The 24,975-nt window shown below is 47.6% G+C and overlaps 9 protein-coding genes across 9 annotated transcripts; 3 read left to right on the top strand and 6 right to left on the bottom strand.

Annotated features, from left to right (window-relative positions):
• Positions 1–204: 204 nt before the first annotated feature.
• Positions 205–1,235, bottom strand: MCYG_07326 (short-chain dehydrogenase; the record flags this gene model as incomplete). Its single annotated transcript, XM_002843497.1, has 4 exons — positions 205–255; positions 313–730; positions 784–1,070; positions 1,167–1,235. The coding sequence occupies 4 exons, from the start codon at positions 1,233–1,235 to the stop codon at positions 205–207; spliced, it is 825 nt and encodes a 274-aa protein (XP_002843543.1).
• A 994-nt stretch (positions 1,236–2,229) lies between these two features.
• Positions 2,230–3,679, bottom strand: MCYG_07325 (galactonate dehydratase; the record flags this gene model as incomplete). The annotated part of the gene is made up of 3 exons (XM_002843496.1): positions 2,230–3,242; positions 3,316–3,538; positions 3,599–3,679. 3 exons carry the CDS (start codon positions 3,677–3,679, stop codon positions 2,230–2,232), a joined length of 1,317 nt encoding a protein of 438 aa, XP_002843542.1.
• A 2,472-nt stretch (positions 3,680–6,151) lies between these two features.
• On the top strand, positions 6,152–9,099 carry MCYG_07324 (conserved hypothetical protein; the record flags this gene model as incomplete). Its single annotated transcript, XM_002843495.1, has 5 exons — positions 6,152–6,310; positions 6,343–6,484; positions 6,731–7,863; positions 7,987–8,144; positions 8,196–9,099. 5 exons carry the CDS (start codon positions 6,152–6,154, stop codon positions 9,097–9,099), a joined length of 2,496 nt encoding a protein of 831 aa, XP_002843541.1.
• A 1,570-nt stretch (positions 9,100–10,669) lies between these two features.
• Positions 10,670–12,962, bottom strand: MCYG_07323 (serine/threonine-protein kinase 24; the record flags this gene model as incomplete). Its single annotated transcript, XM_002843494.1, has 4 exons — positions 10,670–12,366; positions 12,429–12,745; positions 12,806–12,836; positions 12,911–12,962. The coding sequence occupies 4 exons, from the start codon at positions 12,960–12,962 to the stop codon at positions 10,670–10,672; spliced, it is 2,097 nt and encodes a 698-aa protein (XP_002843540.1).
• Positions 12,963–13,717: 755 nt separating this feature from the next.
• Positions 13,718–14,422, bottom strand: MCYG_07322 (conserved hypothetical protein; the record flags this gene model as incomplete). The annotated part of the gene is made up of 1 exon (XM_002843493.1): positions 13,718–14,422. The coding sequence occupies one exon, from the start codon at positions 14,420–14,422 to the stop codon at positions 13,718–13,720; it is 705 nt and encodes a 234-aa protein (XP_002843539.1).
• A 632-nt stretch (positions 14,423–15,054) lies between these two features.
• On the bottom strand, positions 15,055–16,711 carry MCYG_07321 (UBX domain-containing protein 2; the record flags this gene model as incomplete). Its single annotated transcript, XM_002843492.1, has 2 exons — positions 15,055–16,154; positions 16,216–16,711. The coding sequence occupies 2 exons, from the start codon at positions 16,709–16,711 to the stop codon at positions 15,055–15,057; spliced, it is 1,596 nt and encodes a 531-aa protein (XP_002843538.1).
• An 870-nt stretch (positions 16,712–17,581) lies between these two features.
• On the top strand, positions 17,582–19,562 carry MCYG_07320 (cell division control protein 18; the record flags this gene model as incomplete). Its single annotated transcript, XM_002843491.1, has 3 exons — positions 17,582–17,633; positions 17,689–17,916; positions 17,974–19,562. 3 exons carry the CDS (start codon positions 17,582–17,584, stop codon positions 19,560–19,562), a joined length of 1,869 nt encoding a protein of 622 aa, XP_002843537.1.
• Positions 19,563–20,262: 700 nt separating this feature from the next.
• Positions 20,263–21,433, top strand: MCYG_07319 (RTA1 domain-containing protein; the record flags this gene model as incomplete). Its single annotated transcript, XM_002843490.1, has 3 exons — positions 20,263–20,381; positions 20,449–21,008; positions 21,066–21,433. 3 exons carry the CDS (start codon positions 20,263–20,265, stop codon positions 21,431–21,433), a joined length of 1,047 nt encoding a protein of 348 aa, XP_002843536.1.
• Positions 21,434–21,992: 559 nt separating this feature from the next.
• Positions 21,993–24,939, bottom strand: MCYG_07318 (RhoGAP and Fes/CIP4 domain-containing protein; the record flags this gene model as incomplete). The annotated part of the gene is made up of 4 exons (XM_002843489.1): positions 21,993–22,939; positions 22,996–23,214; positions 23,434–24,637; positions 24,694–24,939. The coding sequence occupies 4 exons, from the start codon at positions 24,937–24,939 to the stop codon at positions 21,993–21,995; spliced, it is 2,616 nt and encodes an 871-aa protein (XP_002843535.1).
• Between the last annotated feature and the right edge of the window lie 36 nt (positions 24,940–24,975).

Raw genomic sequence — 24,975 nt, 5'->3', positions numbered from 1 at the left:
CCCCGTTCTACACATTTATGTGGCAGCCTTGAATAGCAGCCTGCTCCCAACGATATAATATATTACTCATATGTTTCATATTGTCCTGTGATAAGATTCCACCTTCATACCAGAATCGTGTCCCTAGCCTTTACTCATTGCATAAGATGAGTATCAAAACGACTTGAATCGCAGCTTGAAGGTATTAGGCAGATGGCGGATAGGCTACTGGAGATTTACAAACATTCCCCCGTCAACTAGAAGCTGTGCACCGGTCTACATCCCTAGTTAGCTTGCAGGAATAACGGAAAAAAGAAAAGCGATTGAACTCACCACATAGCCACTTAACTCGTTGCAGGCCAGAAAAACAGCAGGCCCGGCTAAGTCTTTGGGCTCTCCTAGTCGGCCTAGCGGCACTCTCCCTTCCATATATGCTCTCTTCTCATCGTCTTTCAGGTCTTCTTCATTTAACCCTGTGCGTATTGTTCCAGGCAGCAAGGCATTGCATCTGATGCCGTACTTCCCCAGTGAAATAGCACAAGACTGCATGAGGGACGATATCCCAGCTTTGGTCGGAGTGTAATGCGCCTGTAAGCCTCCGCCAACAAGGGCTGAGATGGATGAAATCCCAATTATTGACCCTCCTGGCGGGGACTGCGAGAGTGCCATCTGACGGGCGGCTGCTTGGGTGACATAGAATGCACCGCCCAAGTTGACGGCCACCGTCTGGCTGAAGAGCGTAGGCGAGGTCCTGTTTCACGTTAGAGTAATATCCAGAAATCAGGCATGTGAGATACGCCGCACTCTAGGAATTCCTTAAATTCACATATTCCAGCGTTGCTGACGAATATGTCCAATCGACCAAATGCGGAGGCTGTTTCTTTAATAAAATAACTTCCTGTCTCCGGCAGAGAGACATCTCCTGCGACTGTGATGAGTCTCGGTTTGGACAAAATCTCTTCGCCATCTGATGAAGCAATAATATCGGTGACCTCTTGCTTCAGAGATGAGATCAAAGTCTCTTCATAGTCTAATCCGAGGTGGTTAACAGCTACACAGGCCCCTTGTCTGATATATTCGATAGCAATGGCCTATATATTGATCGAATAGACGGCAGAGCATGAGATATTTCACTGGTCAGCCGCAGGATTTCTCAAGGAAAAGACGAAGCAGAAAGACTACCGTACACGGCCGATGCCTGTCAATCCTCCAGTTATCGCGGCCACTTTACCGAGCAGAAGCCTTGAAGAAGGCATCGTTCGTCTTGTTGCTTGTCAAGAGGTTGATCAAGAAGAAATACGGACTCGTAGCAACGCTAAATAAGTGGAAATGCCTGGATACGAGAAGCGAGTTTTCCTGGCAATGATAGACATCACATTTCTCCATCTTCCTTCGATTATCATGGCCGAAGATGGAAAACTGGGCCTCGACGGCTACAGTAAACAATGAATTCCTATCTTTGGATCTGGCTGACGAGTGTGGACGTGAGATATAAAGGCTGAATTACAGCCTGTTGAGCACGATGCGTGGATAACTTCTTCGTCTCAACCCAAGTTGCACTTATAGAGACTCTTCATTATGCTATACCCGCAGTTCTGTAAGTTTCTGTCTTATTAGTATGGTTTTTATCGCTGATTACGTCCTATCAACTGGCTTCAGCCGCGACTACATCAGGTTGGGATATCGTCAATATATCATTCTCAATTGCGCTTATATCTCCTAACGGCGGAGACTGAAAGACTGGCATCCTCTGGGAATACCATTACCCTGGGGGGGAAATGCCAATAGCATCAAGAACCTTGGCGGTGACTCGCAGTATCTGGTTGGATTGGTATCAAAAGTGTTCTCTGACCGGTGCTTCTTGAAGTCGGACATGGACCTCCAGGATACCTACAACTCACGAAGAATGAATACTCTCCGGTAGAATGGATAAAATCTCTCTGCTTTCACTGTCAAAGCATCTCCCAGGGATTATAGCTAGTACTAGTACGGATGTGACAGGGAACGTAAATATATAGACTTATTATTATCACTATTTACGATGAACGAATCTAGACATGTATCGCAACCGCTCAAATCGAAAGGAGCTACCTCTTCTAGATCCAGGTTTGTCAAATATCAAACATAGGATCATAGTGCTTTTGTTACAGGAAAGCCACATATTTGTCTAAATTCATAGGTACAAAGTAGCTAGGAAGAAAAAGAAAGAGAACAACGATTGCTCAGTCCACATCCCCGAAGGGGCTTCGGTTAGTGTTGTATAATGCCATTCGCTATCGGGCGAGCGTTTTCGCTGTTGTGTTTCTCACGCTTGTTACGGTGAACAATGCCGTTATCTCTAAGCGATTTCTGCGGGTTTGGAGTGAGGATATATCGAGCTGGTATGAGCTTTGCAGAGGGGTTCACCTTGAGTCCAAAGCCAGGTTCGTCCAACACGCTAACATCGAGATAGCCTTTGGTTGGAATTGGCTCATTTAAGAACAAGTCTCCAAACACGGGTTGGACAGTTTTTCCATCCGGGGAATTAGCCAGGTACTCCTGAAAAGGCGAGTTTGGTTGAGACACGACAAAATGGTATGAGTAAGGGCCAGAGGCGTGTGGAACAACCGGGATATCATAAGCTGCTGCCATTGCAGATATCTTTAACAGTTCGGTCATACCTCCAACCCACATAACGTCAGGCTGGATGATATCTAAATTGCGCGACTCTATCAACTTCCGAAAGCCGTACCTAGAATACTCGTGCTCGCCGGTGGTGAATTTGATCGTTGGGTGAGCTCTTTTCAGTAGAGCTTGACCATCAACATCATCGGGCGATAAGCATTCCTCCCACCAGTCGATGTTGATCTTTTCCGCCTCGCAAGCTTTGACTAACTCAATTGTGTAGGGAACATTTAGGGACATGTAACAGTCAACCCTTAGCGGAAAGTTTGAGCCGACCTTTTCTCGTTGTTGTTTTAGGTATTCCACATTTTTGGCCAGGCCACCTGCACCTTCATCAGGCCCGTATGGTAGCGCTACTTTGGCACCTGAGAAGCCCATCGCCTTTGAAAAGCCTGGTTCCGGACCAGTGCAATAAAAATCCAGGCGAGAACGAGTTGCACCACCAATGAGTTTGTAGACTGGTTCATTGCGGATCTTACCAAGTAAGTCCCATATAGCCAAGTCTATAACTGAGATGACAGCAACGGGAAGGCCTTTTCGTCCGTAAAACATGGAGGACCTATACATCTTTTCAAAGAGGTTGTTTGTGTCCCTAGGGTCTTGCATGGGGAAACTTGTTAGAACACAGGTTCATACCATCGAATTTGTTGCAATGAGCTGATCAATCCTTACCAGCGCCGATTAGAAATCTTTCGAAATGCTGTGCCACCAGCCAACATGCTGGAGGGCCTCCGAATCCGGTTGCAAACCCTTTGGTGCCATCTGCTGCTTCTATTTCAATGCAAAAGGAGCCAAGCACATTTATCCCCCAACTAGTTCGAGAGCCTCTGTACTGTTCCCATCTAGCCATTGGGGTTGCAATGGGAGAATCAATGAGCCAATGCCCTCCTTTCACCTGATACAAGAAAGTAAACACGTTAGTATCTAGGTATTGACGCTGGGGGTAATAACTTACATTGTGATAATCGCCCCCGGAACCAACTCCATCAATAATAAAGGCATTGACCGCCTTGATAGTAGGGAATACAACGGCCATGGTAACGAAATAATGGGGTATAAGCAATCAGGGTTGGATTTCTATGGGTTATAACCCTTGTCTTGCCTGGTCCTTTAAATGATGGAATTTTGGAACGGTATTTATATCTATATAGCTACTCGAGATTTGGCCAGATAAATGATTTATCCACCAAGAGAGATCATGGGGTACCTGGGTCCGCCTTCGGTGGGTTATAGCGAAATGGCGCAATGACCAGGTATATCCAACCCCCATATCGATTGATGTGTATCTACTAGACAGCCGTAACCATTTCTTTAGCGAACTTTGGCGGTGGAAGGTAACAATTGTAGCGACAATTTAGCCGCCTCGGAAGTTTGAGCGTGTGAACGTGTTGGCCGTGGTGAATTAGTGGTTCCATTCTCCACATGGCTCCGGAGTTTCTCGGGTGAAGATACACCGAGGAGATATGGTACCGAGGAGAGGTTTAAGCTAACCCGAGGAGAGTTTTTCCAAAATATTTGGGCTGGAAAGCATAATTAAGGTGCTCGGGCTCGAGATGATATAACGTGTTTCCTGGATACGGCAAAAATGTTTCCTCATGGCTTGTACTATGTAAAGCACATCTAAGGTTGTTTCCCGCCCAATTCTCCAGAACACGTTTTTTGGATCCAAGCTGGAGGCCTTGATTCGCTAGTCGGGCTGGCCTGATGGGCTTGAGAAACACAATCGTATCATCATCTCGCCAAAGCACTCGTGATATGGCCGCCAAGGCCCGAGAAGTAAATGACTGGGTATTTTGCATGCTTGAAAGAAGAAATATATGATACACATAGATATCAGTGCAATCCTTCAGTTGCTATGAAGATTTTATCCGGTCACGATGAGGGACCAACCAGCATGCCATCGTCAACAATGGCATATACCATCCTTGCAGAGCGCATCATCTCGCCAACTCCCAGCCGGATCTCTCTAGATCCCAGGCTATTTGCAACTCCAAAGAACAGTACCAGCCAGAGCCGGAAGGGAAGTTTTGTCTCTGTTCAATATAAAAGAAAATGATTGAGGTTGAAAAAAAGTTGGTTCTTTTTTTGTATTTATTACGTAATCATCCGTAAACAGCAACTTTTTTTCTCTCTTCAACTTCAATTTCAACTTCAACTTTCAACTTCACGAGATGAAAAAGCGAAATGTGATACATTTTGTTTTTATTTCTATATCTCATTCAGGATAGTCGATAACTAGACTCAATGCATGCGTCTGAGATGCAAGAAACCTCCGTTCCCTGCGTCTTGGTTATATCTAAGTGGAGGAATCGCCTGAAGGCCAGGTTTATCGACAGCACTGGTTTGGGAGACAGGCTAATATGATAAGTTGTTTCGACCGGATTTATACGTCAATTGGCCAGACGCTAGATTCAGGCCAGGGAGCTGCATCACAACAGTCTTCCACAAGCGAGAGAGCAAAAGCCACGCGGAGAGTTGAAGCATGCCAGATTGTAATTGTGATGCCAGGATCCAGGACAGCTCACATCATTCCGGAGTAGAATTGACACGAGCGGCAAGGATATAGAGCGAGGCTGTCCAACGGACGGGAGAATTTGACACGCCGAATATTTTCTTTAGCACAGCGGGTATTCTCCCATGCTGCCAAGGACGAACCATGGCGGACTCAAAGAAACATGACCTTTTTCACCCTAGATCCCGGGGTCTGATAAACCATTAATTACAAATGTGTCCCAAGTCCACAGGCTGCATAAAATGGGGCAACGAACGGAAAATTCGCTAATATTTCCCATTAATGACACATCCACTCCGAGCTTTACTAAGACATGCGCGCCGCCAGATAACAGATTACGGTGTAATAATCTCAAAGTTCTTCTATATTTCGATTTATAGGGAAGCATCTAGCTTTAAAAAAATTCAGTGCTGATTGGCTAAGTTTTGAGCATCCGGCATAGCCAAAATCCCAAGCCTTCTACGGATTCCTTCAACTCGCCTGGATAGTATAGTTATATTCTACTCTGTACGCCATTCAGCACTTGAATAGGTCGAGTTTAGGAGTCTAGAAGGCTTTGTCGTGCATTCCTTACTGGTATTTTCCAAGACGGAAGGGCATGTGCATCCAGGATCCTTGAAAACGCCGTGTCGGGTGGAATCAGCCACCAGGCATGCACTAGAGACGCCGCTGGCCTGTTGAGGGCTCAACTCCCGAAGGGCCCAGGGCCAGGGCTGAAGCCGCCAAACTTCAGTTCAACCAGTCGGCGGGCTGCTTCTTTCCCCGGCCATATTCCCTCACATGGCTTGGGGTTGTCGCCTTGGCGAGAAGCGGCTGCACTCGATCGCAAACTGGCGCTGTAAAGTGAGCCAGATCTCATTACCACCAGTTTTCATCCCCTAGCGTTTTCCTGTCTGGCCCAGGACTCGGTCTTAACGACAGCTGTTCAACTGCGCATAACTCGTACAGCGACTTCGTACTCCGTACAGCTATCAGAGTGTTAGTTAATGTGCGCCGATGGAGCATCCATTTCCTTCTCCACACGGCTACAGAAATGCCAACACCTTGCCTTCCGCTGGTCAGGTTAAAACTGGTAGACGAGCAGACGATCGCGATGAAGCCGAAAGCCCAGAAGACGTCTGGTCGGCACAGGAGAGCGGCAATGACGTCGGCGCAGTGGATCGAAAAGCCTCCCAATCATCAGATAGGTCATTGAAAAGGAAACGTCCAGTGATGGTCTCGTATATCACCCCACCCTTCTTCCTCTCAATCCGTCGAAGGTGCCAGACCGTGATGCTGTCGCTAACCAGTTCAGATGCGAACTTTGCAAGCAGCGGAAAGTGAAGTGTGGTGCGTATAGCTTGATTTCGAGTTGAAGGCTGAAGAGGACTCACCCGCCTGGTAGATCGCACGCAACCCAGCTGTGGTTGGTGTGCTCGGAACGGCCATCCATGCGAATACAAAGAACGAAAGAAGCCAGGGTTGAGGGCTGGGTATGGAAGGGAACTTGAACAACGGCTAGGTATTATGACCTGGCATTACACGAACCTGCATTTATTCTTAAAGGCATAGCACTAATTGTTCTTCTCCTGATAGATCGTTTGGAGGAAGTCATCCAAGCGCAAGCACGGCTTATCGAAACGCATATAATACAAAGTCAACGTCGTCCAGGGAATGAAAATCAGTTGAACTTATGCCCGCCAGCAGTCCCTTCCTACAGCTCTCCATCAGACCGCTCCGCCGCCCCCGAATCGAGCCCAAGAGATGGATTATATCCGCATACATCAACCTCGGGTCTTCCGACACAGCACCGCCGTATCTCGGTTGTTGGAAGCTATACTCAAGAACAAAGCACATCCACGCCTTCAGATAAATCGATGAATAATACCTCTCCAATCCAGCTTCAAAATGGCCTGTCGACACAAGGCCTACCACAGCAACCAGTGGAAACACATCGACATATCTTTACTCCTAAAGACTCGTCATCCTTAAGGATTCCTACTGTGCCTATCTACTCTCCAAGTCATGATAGCCCATCCCTCGCCGATCCCAACGCCGATCTCCCGCCTTACGATCTATTATATTCATTGGTTGACTTGTACTTTGAGCATATCAATGCGTGGTGCCCTATACTTCACCGGAGAACAACATTAGATACTCTTTTTGGGCCATCTCCATTAAGTGAAGAGGATCGGATGCTTTTATACGCAATAGTTGCCACGACTCTGCGGTTTTCAAAAGATACGCGGTTGAATGAAGACAACCGAAAACGGTACCACGACGCTTGTAAACAGAAAGTTATACTATACGGCCTCGACAATTCATCAGTAACGTCTTTACAAGCTCTGGTTATCTTGGCGTTAGACGTTGTTGGCTCATCAAATGGCCCTCCAGGGTGGAAATTACTTGCACTCATTGCTAGATCTGTGGTCCAGCTTGGCCTAGCTGTAGAAGCCACCTCCTCTCTGGTCGCTACGATGTTCCCATCCATATATACTCTTAGAGCCAACATACTTCCCGACTCTAGAACGTGGGTAGAGGACGAAGGCAGACGGCGACTATTCTGGGCAGCCTATCTATTAGATAGATATTCCACAATAGCTACTGCCTTCGACTTTGCACTGGATATAAAGGAAATAGACCGAAAACTCCCATGCAAAGATGAATATTTTGTCAAAAATCAACCTGTTGAGACAAGGTTTTTCAATACCCACGAGCAGATGGAGCACGTTGGTCAAAGCCAATATATGGGCTCTTTTGGATTTTATATGGAGGTTTTAGGCATATTATCGAAAATACACCTGTTCCTTAAACGGCCGGTTGATATTAGTGCAATCGCTGATGTTGAACAGTGGCAGTCTACCTATCGAAAACTTGATAATGAGCTGACAGCATGGGAGTATCATTTACCGAAGGAGTATTCCTTTGCCATGTCCGGCCGATACTTAACACCTTCAAAGTCCAGGTCCGTTCATTGTGGTTGGATTATGTTACATGCGGCATACCAAACGTATGTAAAACTCCCAATACTGTATTACTTTAATAGCTAACATTCCCGAAGTACTATCATTCGATTGCATTCATCAGCTGCCTATCCTACCACCCGTTCACCTATTTTCACCCCGTCGTACGGTGCCATCCAACGCTGCTTAGCTGCCACTGAAAGAATCCGGGCGATTGCTGGGTTCGTCGTGGACAACAATGTCCTAGACAAGTTTGGTCCCCCGTTTGCATTTACGCTCTGGGTATCTGCTCGACTACTCCTAGTAAACGGGTCAACAGTAGCCCATACACTAGATCCTGCCATTACTTTCTTCGTCGATACTCTTCGTCGCATGGGACAATATTGGAAAGTTGCGAAGCGATACAGCGAGATATTACAGCGAGTCTTGGACGAATACAATGAATTCGAACAATCCGGTTCTGCAGCTGCGGATCGCACAGCGCCCTCTTCCGTAAAGATTCTAGCTGATATGAGACGGTGCGCGTTTGATCTCGACTTTTTAATTTCCCATCAACCTCCGAAGGGCAGCAGCAATAGCCACACACCAATTCGGGGAGGATCCACGGCATCAGTAGGCGGGTTAATTACTCCAAAAGCCACCAATGCCACTTCACTTGCGCCACCACGCAACCTAAGCCCTCATGATCTCGAGTACTTGGATATCTTTGACTTCTTCAATGTACCGCGTGTGCCTCTTCCGGGAGGAAACTTACATGCTCCACCGCAAATCAATGGCTTAGGGGTAATAGATCAAACACAGCAAATGACAGCCTCGCCTTCTCAACCACAAGCAAATCCCCCTGCTGTAGCAGCAACAGTAGGAGGAATTACAGTTGCCGATCTAGCTAATGCTGCGGCCGTTGGTGCTGCGGCTGCAGTACAGGCCTCGAATGAGTTTAATATTACCAATTATATGGTGCCAACACCAGAGACGGATTGGTTATTCAGAGCCACCACATAATTATATGGAGTAGCCTTAACTGTGTTTAATTTTTGGCTCAGGAATATGCATCTAATTCTAAGGCCTTATTGTTCGAGCATGTGTATTTTTCTTATCGAAACATACTTTAATATTAACGATAAACATAAACAAATCGGACATGCATGGCATTGCCTTTCTCAAATTAGTTTTAATTTTTGGGATTCTTGATAATATTGAGTAAAGTTTGGCAAATTCACTTCTCAAGGATCGGTTTTGAGCTCAAATCTAAGCTTAACAATATCCATCATGTGAGACTATGCACGGTAAGGTATCCGGGCGGGTTGATGGCCAGGCGAAAGAAGTGAGGAATTCTTGTCATGATCGTAGAGAAATTGATCCGAACGTAGCTAGGAAATCTCACTGCTATTTTGGTATTCGAGTTAAGGCAGTTTCCGTCAAATGCTGTATTTGCTGCAATGGCCCCTATAGCTTTACGGGATCTTCCTTATCCAGAAGTATCATTGGTTCATCTGATACTATCTATATCAACAAAGGGAGAGAAACTGATACCAGGTCTGAAGAAGTGGCCTCCGGTCTCTGTTGATACACCAATTATCAGGCGACGATTTGCTGCTTTGAGAATATCCGGGGAGCAGCCTATAGGGCCACCCATAGGACGTTGGTCGTAGAGGCTACTGTTATATATTGCAACAGTAAGGTCGGAGAAAGTGAAGTTGCTATACGTATGTTTGTGGATTGCATATCTTACGTTAACGAGGGGGAATTTTGGCGATATTGGACGGTGTTTCGCCCAGTGCCAGAAGGACAAATAAAGCCAGAAGCCTGATATTTGATAGAATCATATCTAGAATAATGATTACTATTTGTATAAGTTTGGAACAGCGCATAGGATACTGTTTGCAGGGTACTATTCCAGGAGCTGTCCTTAAGGAGAGCTAGCCTGTATTTAACCTGCACCATGGGAGGCTCTCTTCGAGGGTTAGCATGATAGAGCTGTATCATCGGCGATGAGCCACTGCGACGCGGAAATGATTCCTTCTAGTCTGGCCAGTTGAAAAGAACGATACTCTGCATGTGCCCGGATACCTTCTCTGCGAAGGTATGCCTTTTCAGAAGATGGCTCGTATATTTTCCGCCAGTCAAAATCAAGATAATGCTCCACTAAATCGTGCATTAGCTCCCGCTAGTAGGTAAGGATCAGGCTTGTTGGTGGCTCGTATTTTGACCAATTCGATCAATGCGATTCATGTCCAAAAGCGATGTAGGTTGATAACGTCTGTACTTCGCATTACATGGAAAGATAAAAGCATATGGGAGAGAGGATACATTTCATGCTTCGTTTATCATTGAACATTCACCCGACCCATAGGTGTCGGCATCATAAACATAACTAAAAACATAAACACATATCGGGATCAGGCATCTCATGCTTGTATAAAGCAGTAAAGAAGAGGCGGGAAAAAGGAGATCAAAATACGCAAGAAACAACATGATAGAGTTAAGCGGCCAAAAATAACCAAACCCAAGCAGTTGTAAATAAAACACCTCACGCCAAAAGCAAATGGGGTTAGAAATTGGACGCAGGGGATCACTCTCCTGGGTCTTCCTCGGGCTCGACACGAACGAGAACTTCTTCCAGAAATCCTTCAAGGAAAGCATTTATATCCCCGCCCATAGCTAGAGGCGCTTCAGTGTCCCATCGTTCGATCTCTTTGAATATGCCGGCAGCCTTTACTACAAGCCTCTTGAGCTTTTCATGCGCGTATGCTTGGCGTTGTATTTGCTCTGTCGATGGGCGCTGGCTAGCTGGGGTGCCCGGTTGAACTCGACACATGGAGTTGAGAGCGTATGTGCGGCGGTGGAGAGCAGCTTCAAGAGCGGGAAGTATCACTCCATTGAGCGCGGTAATAGGTTCGTCAGGGTTGGGCTGGTCCTGTGAGGAGAAATGAACGGTTGACTGGGAAGAGATGGAGTCCAGAGAATCGCGGGATTTGCGATGTGTTGAGGTACGTTCTGGGGCTGGCGGAAGAGGTTGAGGGCGAGTAGCCGGATATTGCTGTGGTTGTGGCTGATGATGGAGGTGGGACGAAGGAGTGGATGACGGATGGGCTGAGAGAGGAGGGAGAGGGTATTGTCCCGGGGGCTTGGAAGGCGTTGACGATCTAGATTGCCCCTTGAATGGTGGTATTTCAGGTATTTGCATCGGAGCTGGCTTCCTATGTATTGGTTCGGGGGCAGGTGGCTTTGGGCGAGGCTGCGTAGGTGTGCTGTTAGGAGACTCTGCCAACTTCAGGAAGTTAAGGTCCTGGGCCAGCGACCGTTGTAGGGCTTTGTCATAATCATGGGTATTCGGGCTTTCCTCTTCCTGTTGTGGTAAAACAGGATGAGGTTTCCCGAGAGCTGTAGGCGTCTTCACCTGGTCGTGGTAGGCTGGTTGCCGCGGCGTCTGTGTCTGAGGGTGCTGGGGCGTTGGCAGAGGGGCTCGTGGTACATGACTGCCCGGAGTCGCCGGGGGTGTTGCTGATGGAAAATTCCGTCTCTGCGGTGATGGCGGGCTCTTGACAGTCTCTTTCGATGATTTCCTGGGGATATTCTCCTGGAGATTCGGAAGACAGCTGCTATTTGACTGGGTTCTGCTGTGCACATTGGGAGCTTGTGCTCTTGAATTTGCTGCAGCCTCATTCATAGCACGCAATCCAGCAGCCCTATTTCCTCCAGCAGGACGTACGGTGCCAAAATCCCATAGGTCATCATCTCCTGCAGCTACGGGAGGCTGATACTGCTCCTGCTGGCGGTACACATCATCTTCTTCATCGTCCGGTAGCCGGTTTCCATTTTTTGCGAACCATCGTTCGTACCGCTCTATGAGCTCAGTCAGATACGTCGTTTTCTTCGCACGTTTAACAAATGGGTGTCTCAATAGCTCCTTTGCAGTGGGCCGCTCTCTGGGGTCACGCCGTAGACAGAGGTCGACAAAGTCCTTGAACGGTTTGCTAAAGGCGCCCTGGAGAGTAGGTGGTGCGTTCTTTGGAATGAGAAATAGGACTTTCATGGGATGGATGTCTGAAAGCGGCGGCTCGCCCATGGCTAGTTCTATTGCCGTGATGCCCAATGACCATATGTCAGCTTTGTGGTCGTAACCCGACTGTTTGATAACCTCCGGGGCCATCCAGAAGGGTGTTCCAACAAAGGTATTCTTCTTGGTCATCGTAGCTGATAGCTGACCGGACACACCAAAGTCAGCCAGCTTGACCTGTCCACTGGCCGTAAGTAATACGTTTGCCGCTACATACGTCAATTTAGCAAAAGGTGCCAAACACAAGCAAGGACTTTTCCCTCGAACATACCTTTGACATCGCGGTGTAGTTTATTATCGTTATGCAGATAATCCAGCCCTAAAAGCAGTTCTCTAAGAATAATCATGATATATTCCTCCGATATGCGGCCAGCACGCATGAGATCTGAACAGCTGCCCCCTGAACAAAACTCCATTATGATCCATAGATCGGATCCCTTGAGGAACGAGCCATGATACTTGGTGACGTAGGGCGAATTGAGCTCCGATAAGATTGATATCTCCTGTATGATATCTTCGACTTCGTCGTCTGCATTTTCAACGTCGATGATCTTGATCGCGACCGACTGACCGGTCCGCTTGTCGACTCTAAGAGTATCAATGTCAGCATCAACGCTCGTCAAAACCTGGACAAGCAGAGCGCGTTACCCCTTGTATACCCTCCCAAAACTGCCTCCACCTGTTGATAAGGGCAATGCGTTAGATGACGGTCTTGCAAACGGATTCTTCTCGTTGTCTGAGAGGGAGTGGTACCGATGCAATTCTGCTTTGTGTAGAGTGTTTCGGGGTCGAGCGCGCCCTCCATCGTGAACGTCCCGCTCTCACTCTACGCGAGATGATATCGTAAATCTGCCGACAGCTGTCACAGTAGCGTGCATGGAAATATATATCGTGTTTCCCCCTTCGTCTATCTCTCTCTTTTCTTTTTCCCGTTTGTTGGGTTTATTTTGGTTGTATTTTTATACTATCGTGCAGCGAGTGGAGCGCGGGGAGAGAGGACCGTCCAAACAGCGGTAAACAAGTAGAAAAACGACTGTCAAGACGGCCTTTAGACGGCGAGAGAGAGATGAGAAGGTCGTCTAAAAGGCCAATTCTCCTACTGAAGAGAAGAGGTGGAAAGAGAAGAGCAGAGGCGAAGCTGGTTGTCTTTTGAGGCCGAAAGCTGGATGTTTTTTTTTTGTTGTTGTTTTTGTCTTCGAGCCTCAAGAAGCGCTGGACGGCCCAGCAACAAGACAAGCCAATCAGTCGGCAGAAGCCAGGATTATATAGAGAGCTGCTTGCTGTGTAGAAGATGTTGGGCATTGGACTGTTTATGAGCTGAGGTTGAAGTTGATATAAAGTTGATACTGAGTGTGAAGTCGGCAAATACAATAATAAACACGATAGAAACATCGGCAGCTTCTCATCTGCTTAACCATCTTCATCTTCCCTTTGGCAACTCTGACAATGCGTATCCTCCATAAGTATATAGACATTTTGACCTCTGATACCATCTTAGCCATCCTCCATGCAATAAAGACGCCTTAAAGACACCCATAGCCACCCAGAAGTGATATCTAATCACAGGTCACTCCACTGGCTGGAAACCACCAGGCGACGTCCAAGAGTGCTAGCATACCAGGCAAACTGATAGGCCTCCTGCTCGATACCCCTAGCCTTATTCCAGTTCGGATACAGCCTGGTGAAGCCGCCGTTTCCGAGCTCGTAGGTAGCAGCTAGGGCAAAGGTACGACAGGTGACAGCCCCCATGGTGGTTCTGGGGACGTTAGCGGTGGTGATGCACTGCTGGATGGCTTCAATCCACTGGGGAGTGACTTCAGGCACATCTCCAACCTTCAGGATAAGAAGGACAGCCTTGTCTGCCGTTATATCTTTGTGTTCTTCAATCTCTAATGTCCACTGGCTGCCATCAAAGACACGGTGGTAAAGGAGGCCTTCTCTCTGGCTGCGAGCAACAATGATACCCCAGTGGAACTTCTCACTTATGTTTCTGCGTTCTGAGATGACAATATAGACACTCCTAGGATGCATGAAGAACCTTTCAGCACCATAGGAGCTTTCTGATGCCCTTGCTTGTTCTTCTTCAGCTGGCCTGGGTTTAGATACTGCCTCTGATGATGTCTCTAGAGATGGGCTCTTTGCTGGAGCAGCCAGGGCTGGTGTTGGTGCTGGCCCTGATAGATCCGATGGCCCTGACGGTCCAACTGAGTGGATACTGATAGAAGACGCGGACCTGCTCATGCCCGGACATTCATCTTCAAGCATGGCTGCTGGATGGATTGCCTGGAGATATATATATGCTTGGTGGACTGATTCACAGAGACTATTTTTATAGACGCGTTAGAAGGCTAAGGCTGTTTAGTGCATCTGGCTGCAACCCAGCATAATACCATATAAAATCACAGTGGTGATGGGCTATACTCACTTCTATACAGCACTACTTCAACAGGTTCAGTGACGGTGATATCTCGCGTTGGGTGGTGAGAAGTGCAGAGAAGAAGAACAAGAGGTGGAGAGAGAGGGAGAAAAGGGAGGCTCTGTTGTTTACTCCAACAAGGCAAGCTCGAAGACTCACACATATACACACACTTTGCAATGCAGGAGAAGACGGCTAAACTCGAATGAACGTCTTTTATTGCTTCCCTATTTTTTCTACCTATTATTATCATATCCCTTAGACGGAAGAAAAGATTGTAAAAGAGAGTAAACGAGCAATCCAAGTGGTACATATCGACAGTAGGTTCTGGGGTGGAGGGAAAAACCATAAGACACAAGGAATGATATGCCTCTGGGTTAGATAGGTATTCAAGCGGATAGTATCAGTGTCAGCCTTTGTGGTATCATGATGTTGTACTAGATATCAAAAAAAGAAAAAATAAGGACAAGAGACATCCTATCTAATCTTCAATAAATCCAACCATGACCGTTCCATTCTTCAGCCCGGCCTCCTCGACAGTCTGGTCAAGTAGGGATATCAGATTCTGGCCCATAGACACCAGCTCAAACTCCACGCCCTGCTTGTTTTCCAGAGGTGATGCCTTGAGCCATTCGTACAGCCGCTGGACAGGGTCTGACAATGCAAATCGTCGGATTATACGACCTGACGAATGGCGGAACTGAATTCTGGTTGTCGTGGCCGGGTCCGCGGCCGGTTCAGTGTGCGGCTTGTCAGAGGGTATTTTGAAGAAAGCGGAGTCCAAGGCTGACGGTTCCTCATCTTCATGTCCATTCGACATGTCTGCGTCTCCGCCATCCCCAACAGCAGCAGCAGCCTTGCTTTTGCCCTTGATATCTCCAATACTCCGCGTCAGGTCGTCTGGATCTTCGGCCTTTGTCGGTTCCTGGCCCACCAGGCTGTTTTTTAACGCCATATCTAACATCTCTTCCTCTGTCATTGTGTCTATCTTCGACTGAGGTTTGACTTCTGGCTTCCGCTTGGCTACCGGGTTGCGGACGTTGGCATCAAGACTGTACCGATCAAGGAACTCGTGCAGCTGCATTAAAAACTCGGGGGCTTTGACGACCGGCGGACCGCTCCAGGTCTTTACCTGCTCACCAGTCCGTGGGTCGACTATGGCAATATGTGGGTAGTTATCTGACACATCATGGCCATGGAAGTAGTATTGGATATATTGGGCTCCGCGAGGGTCGTCCTTTGAGTACTGCATAAATAGGAAATGCTCTCGTATTGTCTCCTTGACGCCATCGTTCTTCCATAGGTCTCGATTTAATAGTTGGCAGTCGAAGATGGAGGAGTCCTGGATGTTAACCAGCAGCCATTTCATCTTCTCTCGGCCTTCGTCTCGTGCCAGGTCCCAGGGAAGTCGACACATGATCTCGAACGGAGGCCGGTACATCTCGGCCAGCATATTGGCTTTGGAGGAGGACTCAGAGGCTCCCCCCGTTGCGCGTGAGAGAACATTTGAACTTGACGGCTCGTCTTCGTTCCAGATGGAGCGGTCGACGTCTCTCTGGTTGAAGATCCCGGGTCGGTTTGCTTTTCCATGGTTAGTCGCCATTAACCAAAAATATTCCCTGATTCGCCGTGTCAACCATACCTCTACGAGCAGCTCTCGCCTGCATCTGGCTCATTATATCCGGTTGAAACCCATCATCCATATCCGGGCCCACGAGTGTTTCTGTCCTTCTCTCTATCGGCGCCCGAACTTCGTCTAAACCACCCCCTATTGAATCTCCACCAGTATAAAACTCCTGCTGCAGCCTCCTCGCCATCTCCAGGTCTGCATCAAACGTATCATTAGCTGCTCGAGGGGCACAGCTCTGACCCGCAGTAGTGTTTTCATTATCCTCATCATCATCAGAGTCCAAGTGTACCACCCCGTCCTCATCTTCATAACCGGCTGTACGTCGAGGCTGAGTCGACGGCTGTGGAGCAGAGGGTGCCGCAGCAGGCTGGATGGGGTTCCCGCCGTTTTCAAAATAAAGCTGCATAGCAGTCTCGATATTGCTGTCCGTCAACTGTAGATACTGGGCAGCAACCTCCGGAGACGATCCAGTGATCTCTATGAACTGGGCCACAGTCGTGTCGGCCATGGTGACGTCGGTGGCCCGTTCCGGGCAGGGCACAACAGGTGAGGCGTAGTTGAGGTTGCGTAGAACGAGGTTGTCCGGTTCCCTCTATCGGTTGCTTAAGTGTAGGTAGGCTTAAAATAGAGGTTTTATGCGTGGGGTAGTGTATGTAGCTTCTAGAGAGAAATCCGCAATTTAAAGGACGTAAAAAACAAGTTATCAGATTACTCGAGGACAGTCTGGAAGTCTCTGCTTTATTCTCCGTAAAGAGATCTTACCGTCAGGCATCAACTTGTTTGCGTGTTTAACAACTTGAATGTTCACAGCAACGAAAAAACAAGCATCGAATGGAAAATCCGCCAAGAGCCGGAACGTCAACGGGCCGCCCTTATGATGTTCCGCTCCGGTACCGCCGAGGGGCAGCTTAGTCAGTAACCTTAGTCAGTCACTTGCCAAGCCTAACATAAAATTGTGCAAAGAAGGTGCGTCTCTGGTCTCTATGGGCAACTGTAGGCCTTCCGGATGTCCCGATTAGGCTCGGAGTGGAAGAATGATTTTCCCGAACGCGAGCTTCCCGAAGTCGCGACTTTTCCTCTTCAGGCGTGTCCCTGCCAAGACTTCACTCGGCTAACCTTCTCTTTTCATTTTCTCTCGCGTCGCGCCCGCAAACAACGCGGCTCTTTCCACTTAGGACCCCGACGCGCCCGCGCTTCCCTTAACGCGTCGAGAAAAAAAAGTGACTTCCGCCTTGAAGAAAAGGTACTTGTGCAGGTACTTTCTCTGCGCTCCACCTGTACTTCTTCACAACCACACCCTCTCTTGCTGCTTTGCCAATACAGAAACCAGACCTCTCTCTCCACGCACTTTTACTTCCTCAATAACCAACTCGCACTCATGGCTTCCGCAGTTCTGGGGAAACGACAGAGATCTGCTCTCGAGTCTACAGGTAAATTGCACTCTGTGTTATAGACTTGCCTCCAGAATTAACAGGTTGACTGCAGATACACCTTCTTTACGATCTCCGAGCAAACGTTTGGCAAGGGCAAGCAAGAAGATCTATACAGATGAGGAGGACCCCTTTATATCGTCGACAAGCCAAAAACGCTCCAGCTCCCGGTCGACCATCACCCGCAAGCGCCCCAGTGATGCAAACACACCAAGCCGTAACGTACGAACGAAACGTATCGACCATGACAAGACCAACAAGACGACAGCCGGAGACGATAATGGTAAGTTAATTCTCTAGCATTCACTTTTCTGCAGTGAATGATCTAACCTGGTATTAGATGAAAATGTTGAGCCCGTTGAGTTCAGCACGCCAAAAGCACAGAGATATACAAATGCTTTCCTCCCAGTTACCCCAAAGCACCGAGTACAGATCGGTGGGAAGCCCTTGACTCCTCGAACTCCACGTACTCCATCTACGCCAAAGACTACTCGCTCGGTATTCACGGCTGCCAAACAGCTCTTCACCAGGAGTGTAAACCCAGGCCAGCTGGTCGGTCGAGATGACGAGGCCAGGGAGATGAAGAGCTTCATCCAACGATCGGTGGAGTCGGGGAAAGGCGGATGCATCTACGTGAGTGGGCCACCAGGGACTGGGAAAACGGCACTCGTCGATGAGGTGTCGCGTGAGCTTGGAAAGTTTCCCGAGACTATCAAATTGGCCAACGTCAATTGTGCTAGCTTAACGAATGCACGAGATATCTACAGCAATATCCTCGAAGGCTTGTGTGAGAGCACCAGTGTATTCCGGAAGAGTGAATCTGAGCGACTAGAGGCCATGTTCCTACCCAAGAAGTCGTCTAGCCCTCTCTACCTTGTCATTCTGGATGAAATCGACCATCTCCTATCCGGCGATATTGAGATCCTATACAAACTGTTCGAGTGGTCCCTACACAAATTATCTCATCTCATCTTGGTTGGAATTGCAAACGCACTAGACTTGACAGATCGACTCTTGCCTCGACTAAAGGCGAAGAACTTAAAGCCTCATCTTCTCCCATTCCTTCCGTATACACCTACACAGATTACCGATGTTATCACCACCCGTCTTCGTTCTTTACTGCCCGCGGAGTGCCAGAGTGCTGCAAGCCAGGTCCCTTTCCTTCATCCAGCTGCCATTCAACTCTGCTCTCGAAAGGTAGCCTCTCAGTCAGGCGACTTAAGAAAGGCGTTTGATATAGTTTACCGAACTATCTCTCTTTTGGAGCGTGAGACCCAACTGAAGGCTTCCGTCGCTACAACCAGCCCTTCCAAGCTACCCCTGCTTGAAAACAAGAATCTGGCGTCATCCTTACCTGCCCCTCAGCCTACAGAATATACCGCTGCCACCGCTCCCCGCGCAACAATCGCGCACGTCGCTCGCGTCACGTCATCTACTTTCGGTAACGGTACAATCGAGAGGCTTCAGGATCTGAACCTGCAACAAAAGGCTGCCCTCTGCGCTTTGATTTCATTTGGCAAGAAGCAGCAAACCGCAAATGTCGTCTATAAGACACCCTCCAAATCACCACGTTCCACCGCCCCATCAAGCAGGGAGCTGTTCGAAACATACTCTGGGCTTTGTCGCCGAGATAATATCCTCCAACCACTTACCGCCACTGAGTTCAGAGATGTGATCAGCAGTCTAGAAACCATGGGCCTGGTTGGGGAGGTTGATGCTCGTAGCCGCGGAGCTGGTTCTCCTGCTGCATCAGGCCTCTTCTCTACCCCCTCCAGGTCTGGACGTGGAAGACCGTCCGTCGTCAAAGGCATGGTTCGATCCGATGATAGTGGTCTTGTGTGCCTTGTCGGTGAGAAGGAGGTACAAAGCCAGATCTCCGGCCCTGGGGAGGGCATTCTCAAAGCATTGCTTGCCGCTGATGATTACTAAAAAAGGTTTATTATTTTTAATGTATAATTAGCTAAGTTCATGTTTATTTTATGGCGTTGCATGTGTTATTATATCTAGCATTGGTGGGAGTTTTGGGTCTTTTTGTTTATCCTACATATTCTTTCTCGTCACTTTCGGCTTGGCATAGTTAGCGCTTGGCGTGAGAGTATGTAAACCAACATTGTACTGTGACCCTATCCTTAATTGACGTTGCCTAAGCCACTTCATTATATTCGCTCCTTTAAGTAATTCACACACATGCTCCATAGACCAGTGCATAAACAAGCGCCAGAGAAAAATAGCCTTGCTTTCTGATCCATATCACGTGATATTATTTAGAGTTAAGCTCCCGCAAAATATCCCGTTTAGGAAGTTTCGCTGGCCAAGGCTTTCAAACAAGGTTCTGTAGCCCCATTTTTATCCGCGGCTCTGAATAAAGTGTGTCCAGCCATCTATACAATTACCCATCTTCAGTTTCTTGGGTTCAGCTATGAGTGTTGAGGCGCAGGTCAATAACCGAATTCAGGGGTCGATATCGTGCACAGACTAGATGTATATATATTCCGTAGATGGTATATAAGTCGGCATCACCTAGCGATACCTCTATCAATTCCAATACACTTCTCACATCATTTCTCAGATTATTTACTACTCTCCCAAATATACACATTGATAGGAAAGAAAGATAGGGGGTACCAGCATGTCTTCCAAAGAGGATATAACCACAGAGTTATACCACTATTTCCCAAACAAACCAGCAGCCATCATATTCGCTATTCTATACATTGCATCGTCCTTCCTTCATGAATATCAGTATAAGTATGTCCACTACCATAACATATCTGAGAAACGCCATGAAACAAACACTCACTCCATTATTGCACAGTGCTACCCGACCGCAAAAGTTCACTATGCCATTTGTCCTCGGCACAACATTCTCTAGTGTTGGTTTCGTTACTCGGTCACTGAGTGCTCTCAAGATAGGAGACCCACGCACAGTATGGCGAATATCGTCCATGTTCACTCTCGGCGCTGGTCCAACATACGCAGGCGCAGACTATTTCGTCTGTGGCCGCATATTCAGTTATGTCCGATCAGCAGCACCAATATCTCCGCTCAGGACAGTTCGAACATTCATTTTTTTCGACTTCCTAGCAGAAATTGGCATCTGGATTGGAACGGGTATTATGGATAGTAGAGGGGATCCCAACAGTGCCAAAGCAAAGCTGGGCTTGAATCTCATCAGAGCGGCAGTGATTATACAACTTGCATTGTTTGCATGCTTTGTTGTCGTTGTGTTAGTATTTCAGATACGGGCCACTAGCCGAGGATTCTGGAGGGCAAGTCATCAACAAATCGGCGGAACTCCCGGATGGGTCAAGGTCACATACACTCTATATGCTTCTTCCCTATTGATTGCCGCAAGATCGGGGTATCATATTGCCGGTAAGTTCAAAAAAGCTGTGCTCTACCCACATCAAAATATAGTCTAACAGTTTCAAGAGAATTTTCTTCCTCATGACCACCCATTTCGAGCTACAGAAGCACCATTCCTTTGCTTGGAAGCTCTTGTGATGTTTATCAACGCAGCCATGTTCAACGTGATTCACCCAGGAGCTCTCCTACCGAGTAACCCCCACGTTTATTTGCTTTCAAATGGCACGGAGGCAGAAGACGAGAGTCCAGAAGACACTCTTGAGGACACTAGGCCTTTGAAGATGAAGATCCTTGATCCCTTGGATATAAAAGGGCTGTTTAGTAAGAAACAGTCAGTCAAGGTGTACCAGCAGAGGCCGATGACAGGTGATGACGAGTTGATGCCTGAAAGCATGAGGATGCTTGAAAATAGGCCGCGCGGGGAGTTTCACTAGTAACTAAGGGTTGTTGACTGGATTCGGGAGTTTTACGGCAGCATCTTAGAGTGGCGTAGTCAGGGATTATGTATGATATCAAATAATATTTTGTTAGTATCCAGCGCTAAAGAATAAACACCAAGGCATGGGGATTATGATCCTAACGTTGGTCTCGAAAATCGCGGCGTGCTCCTATAGCAGAGTACTGCATCCAGTATTTGAACGATTTATTCCGTAATTCGAAGGGTATATAGTACACTGTTGTCAGAAGTAGCACCATTCAATGTACAGCATAGAGCACTAGAGTAAATGAACTCGTTAGGCCTAAGAAGAAGGGCAGGGTCGGTGGGCATGAAATGAAATAAAAACTAGGAGGCATCATACAAAAGAACGTATCTAACTAAGTAAAAGTAAGTGGTTGATAAATAAAATGTAAGAAATGGTTTGGGATATCGTTAAATCAGTTGCTCTTGACATAATATCATGACAAAAACAGAAGTTAGAAAAGGAATAACAAAGGAAAGCTGAAGAGGGTGACGGCGGTTATTCCCGCGGATGATACAAAATCGGGCTAAATCTAATCATCGATCGGTTTATCTTCTAGCGTTACTCCTACGGGTTTTGGAGCAGGAACATCCGATGCGGTGCTATCAGCTTCCTCTCGCTTGATGCCTGTGATATGGCTGTAGCGGCTAGAGCGTGAAAGCGAACCTGTCTTCTGAACTTCTCCAGTCATAGACGATGGAACGGCTGAGGCGGCTATTGTAGTTGTGGTATTCGGCGGTGTGGAGGCTCGGTCAGTAGAGGGAGCGTCAGCTAGGGCAGCTGCACTTTCAGTTGCTGCCGAGGTGTCTTCACTTGTGCCGTTGGTGTGGGAGTTTGTAGTGTCCGTAGGAGTTGCATCAGGTACCTCGAGAGAATGGCGTACTGGTTTGCGTTCAGAAGTAGTGACACCAGAAATGCTTACTGGGAATCGTGTGCTTCCTGAGCTTCCCACTGATCTGTCCCGGCGATGGCGAGGAGACGGAGCTGGGCTCGTACCTCTAGCCCTGTTAGCAATTGCACGGTTCCTTTCTTCCATGTTTGCTCGTCGGTTGCTTTCATCGGTGCTGATGGCACGGGGTCTTTGGGATGCAGCACTACTAGACTTGCTGGATAGACGCCGGAGCTCTCCAAAGATCTGCTTCTGGTGCACAATCAGATCACGCACAAGACGGTGACTATGCTTTTCATCCATAGATAGATGATTCTGGACGCGAGGGCGGAGAATACATGGAGCCAGGCTAGAGGCAAGAGCCGAAATATAGATTTCCTCACGAGTGGAAAATTGATCCTGTTCAGGGATGGTAAGATCGACAAGACGCCAGAAATGAGTAGTGATGGCGTCTAAAGTAGCGATATATGGAAGTGGCAGCTGCCCTAAAGTACTTTGAAGGACCCTGATGCGATTCTCATCAGATGTGTCACGGGTCGTAGTGTAAATTGTGCGGAAAATTTCGTATAACTTGGAAGAAACAATTGAGTCTATATTGAAGTTAGTAGGGGATTGGCTGGCGGTAGAATAGGTAGGTGGGTTTTACCTGGAAGTTCTAGAAGGTAGAGTCTCAAAACACTTGCGACAACAGGCATTTCGAACTCTTGCAGCATTTCTCCTATGGCCTCTACTTCATCATCTACCTTCACCACTGGCCCAGAGCGGCCTCTATTCAGTTTCGCACGAAGCTTATGGGTTTCAGATAGAGGAACGTCTCGGAGCCATATTGCTCGTCGAGCGTCATCTCCTTCAAGGTCAAGATAATCTATGGTATCATTAGCCGATAATTCAACCTGCATCTGTAATGATAACCCAGTACTTACGTTTATCTAGATATGTCAAAATACCGGTCACAAGAATTGGAACCCGCTTTTTCCCTTCTGCTGCCGTCAATGTTTCTAAGTCAACACCAAAAGTTTGTTCTACAAGGTAATAGTTAGTCCAATTTAGCTTTGCATAGACAGGGGTAATATCAATAACTCACCCTCCGTAGATTTTGAACCGCTTTCATAGACGACAACCTTTGGGCAAAACGAGCCAGTTCGATAGTTCTCCAGCATGTAGCGCAAGTCACCCAGTGGCTGCATCGCCTCGTGATGAAGAACAATCCTATCCATCGTGCTCTGCAATGACGGAATGACATTGCTGATCGTGCTTGAAAAATCTATGACAACTGTTTTGATGCCTTCAAGGCGGTGTAGTTCGCACTGTTGCATAAATTTCATAGTTTGAAACATCTCTTCTTCGAGTTTACAGCGAAGAGCATCCAGCTGTCTCACACCATGCTTGTAGCGCTCATTGGCCTCATCAGCCTGGCGTTTAAGGATTTCCATAGGTGTTTCGTCGGAAAGCTGGTTTCTAAGCGGATTCCACGCAGCAAAGCGTTCTGTTAAGGTGGGGGAGTCAATAGGGATGTCGTCGCTTCCCATCCCAGTGCTAGTCCGACTTAGTGTAGTGCCAGAGCGACTGAGTGGCTTTTTCTTCTCAGGGACTCCGGTCATTTGAAAGACGCGCTTATCCCACTGGTAGGTAGACCTCGAGCTACCAGTGAATGTGGTGTTAACAAGTGGGTTAGGACCCATGGCACCGATTGAGGTTATAAAGCCATTATCAGCCATGTCCTGACCTATCCGTTCCGCATAGCTGAGAGAAGAGGCACCTAGATGCTTTTGTAGGTACTCAACGATGTCTGATCCAAGTGATGTGTTATAGTATGTCCCAAGCAGGCGCACTTTCACCTCTCCCATCGGGATAGTCTCCAGCATGTGCTTCAACACTGGTTTCAATTGCTCTGGTGAATACACGTGATCACCTAACTCCACTGGTTCCGGGTCTTCATCTAACGGATCGGGCAACACAATGGTTGGAGCTTTAAGTGTCAACTGTTTATGCTTTGGGCTTGCGGTAGCACTTTCAGGCTCCTGGAAGGCGAACAAGTCCTGTTGCTCCCGGTCGTGAATCTGACGACACTTGCTGAGATACTTCTCATTCAGACTGCTCACTTCATCACATTGTTTAGAGTATTCCTTCAGCCGTGAGGTAAGCGCCTTTTCGCAGGTAACTACTCGGGCTTCATGTTCGCTTGCCCAGCGGCTAAATTCTTGGATAACCAGTTGCTGAATGCTGCTCGAGATCTTCTGGTGAATGGCTTGTTCTTCGACCATCTGCTTTCGCATGCATTCGAATGCCTGTGAAAATGCTTAGCGACATGTCTAACCAACGTTTATTCATGCTTGAAACAAACCTTCCGGACACTAGCACCGTCATCACGATCGAAACCTCCGGTTTTTCGATCAATAGCCGGAGCAATGGCACCTAGCTGTGCAGCATATACACGCTCTGCCTCAGCACGCATCTGGGCCATGGTGAGAATCTGTTGGTTCTCCACGATGCCCTGGTGGAGCTTTGTAAACAGTGTATGGATGCCCGAGGCATAATCGGGCGTCCAAAACGAGTCCGTAAACCCCGGCATCGCCATAGCAGTATTCATGACTGTGAATTAGGGGAATAATATCGAATATACCGA

The sequence above is a fragment of the Microsporum canis genome, genomic scaffold (genome assembly GCF_000151145.1).
Source record: "Microsporum canis CBS 113480 supercont1.7 genomic scaffold, whole genome shotgun sequence".
Classification (NCBI taxonomy): Eukaryota; Fungi; Ascomycota; class Eurotiomycetes; order Onygenales; family Arthrodermataceae; genus Microsporum; species Microsporum canis.
This window is presented reverse-complemented; position numbering and strand designations above follow the sequence as displayed.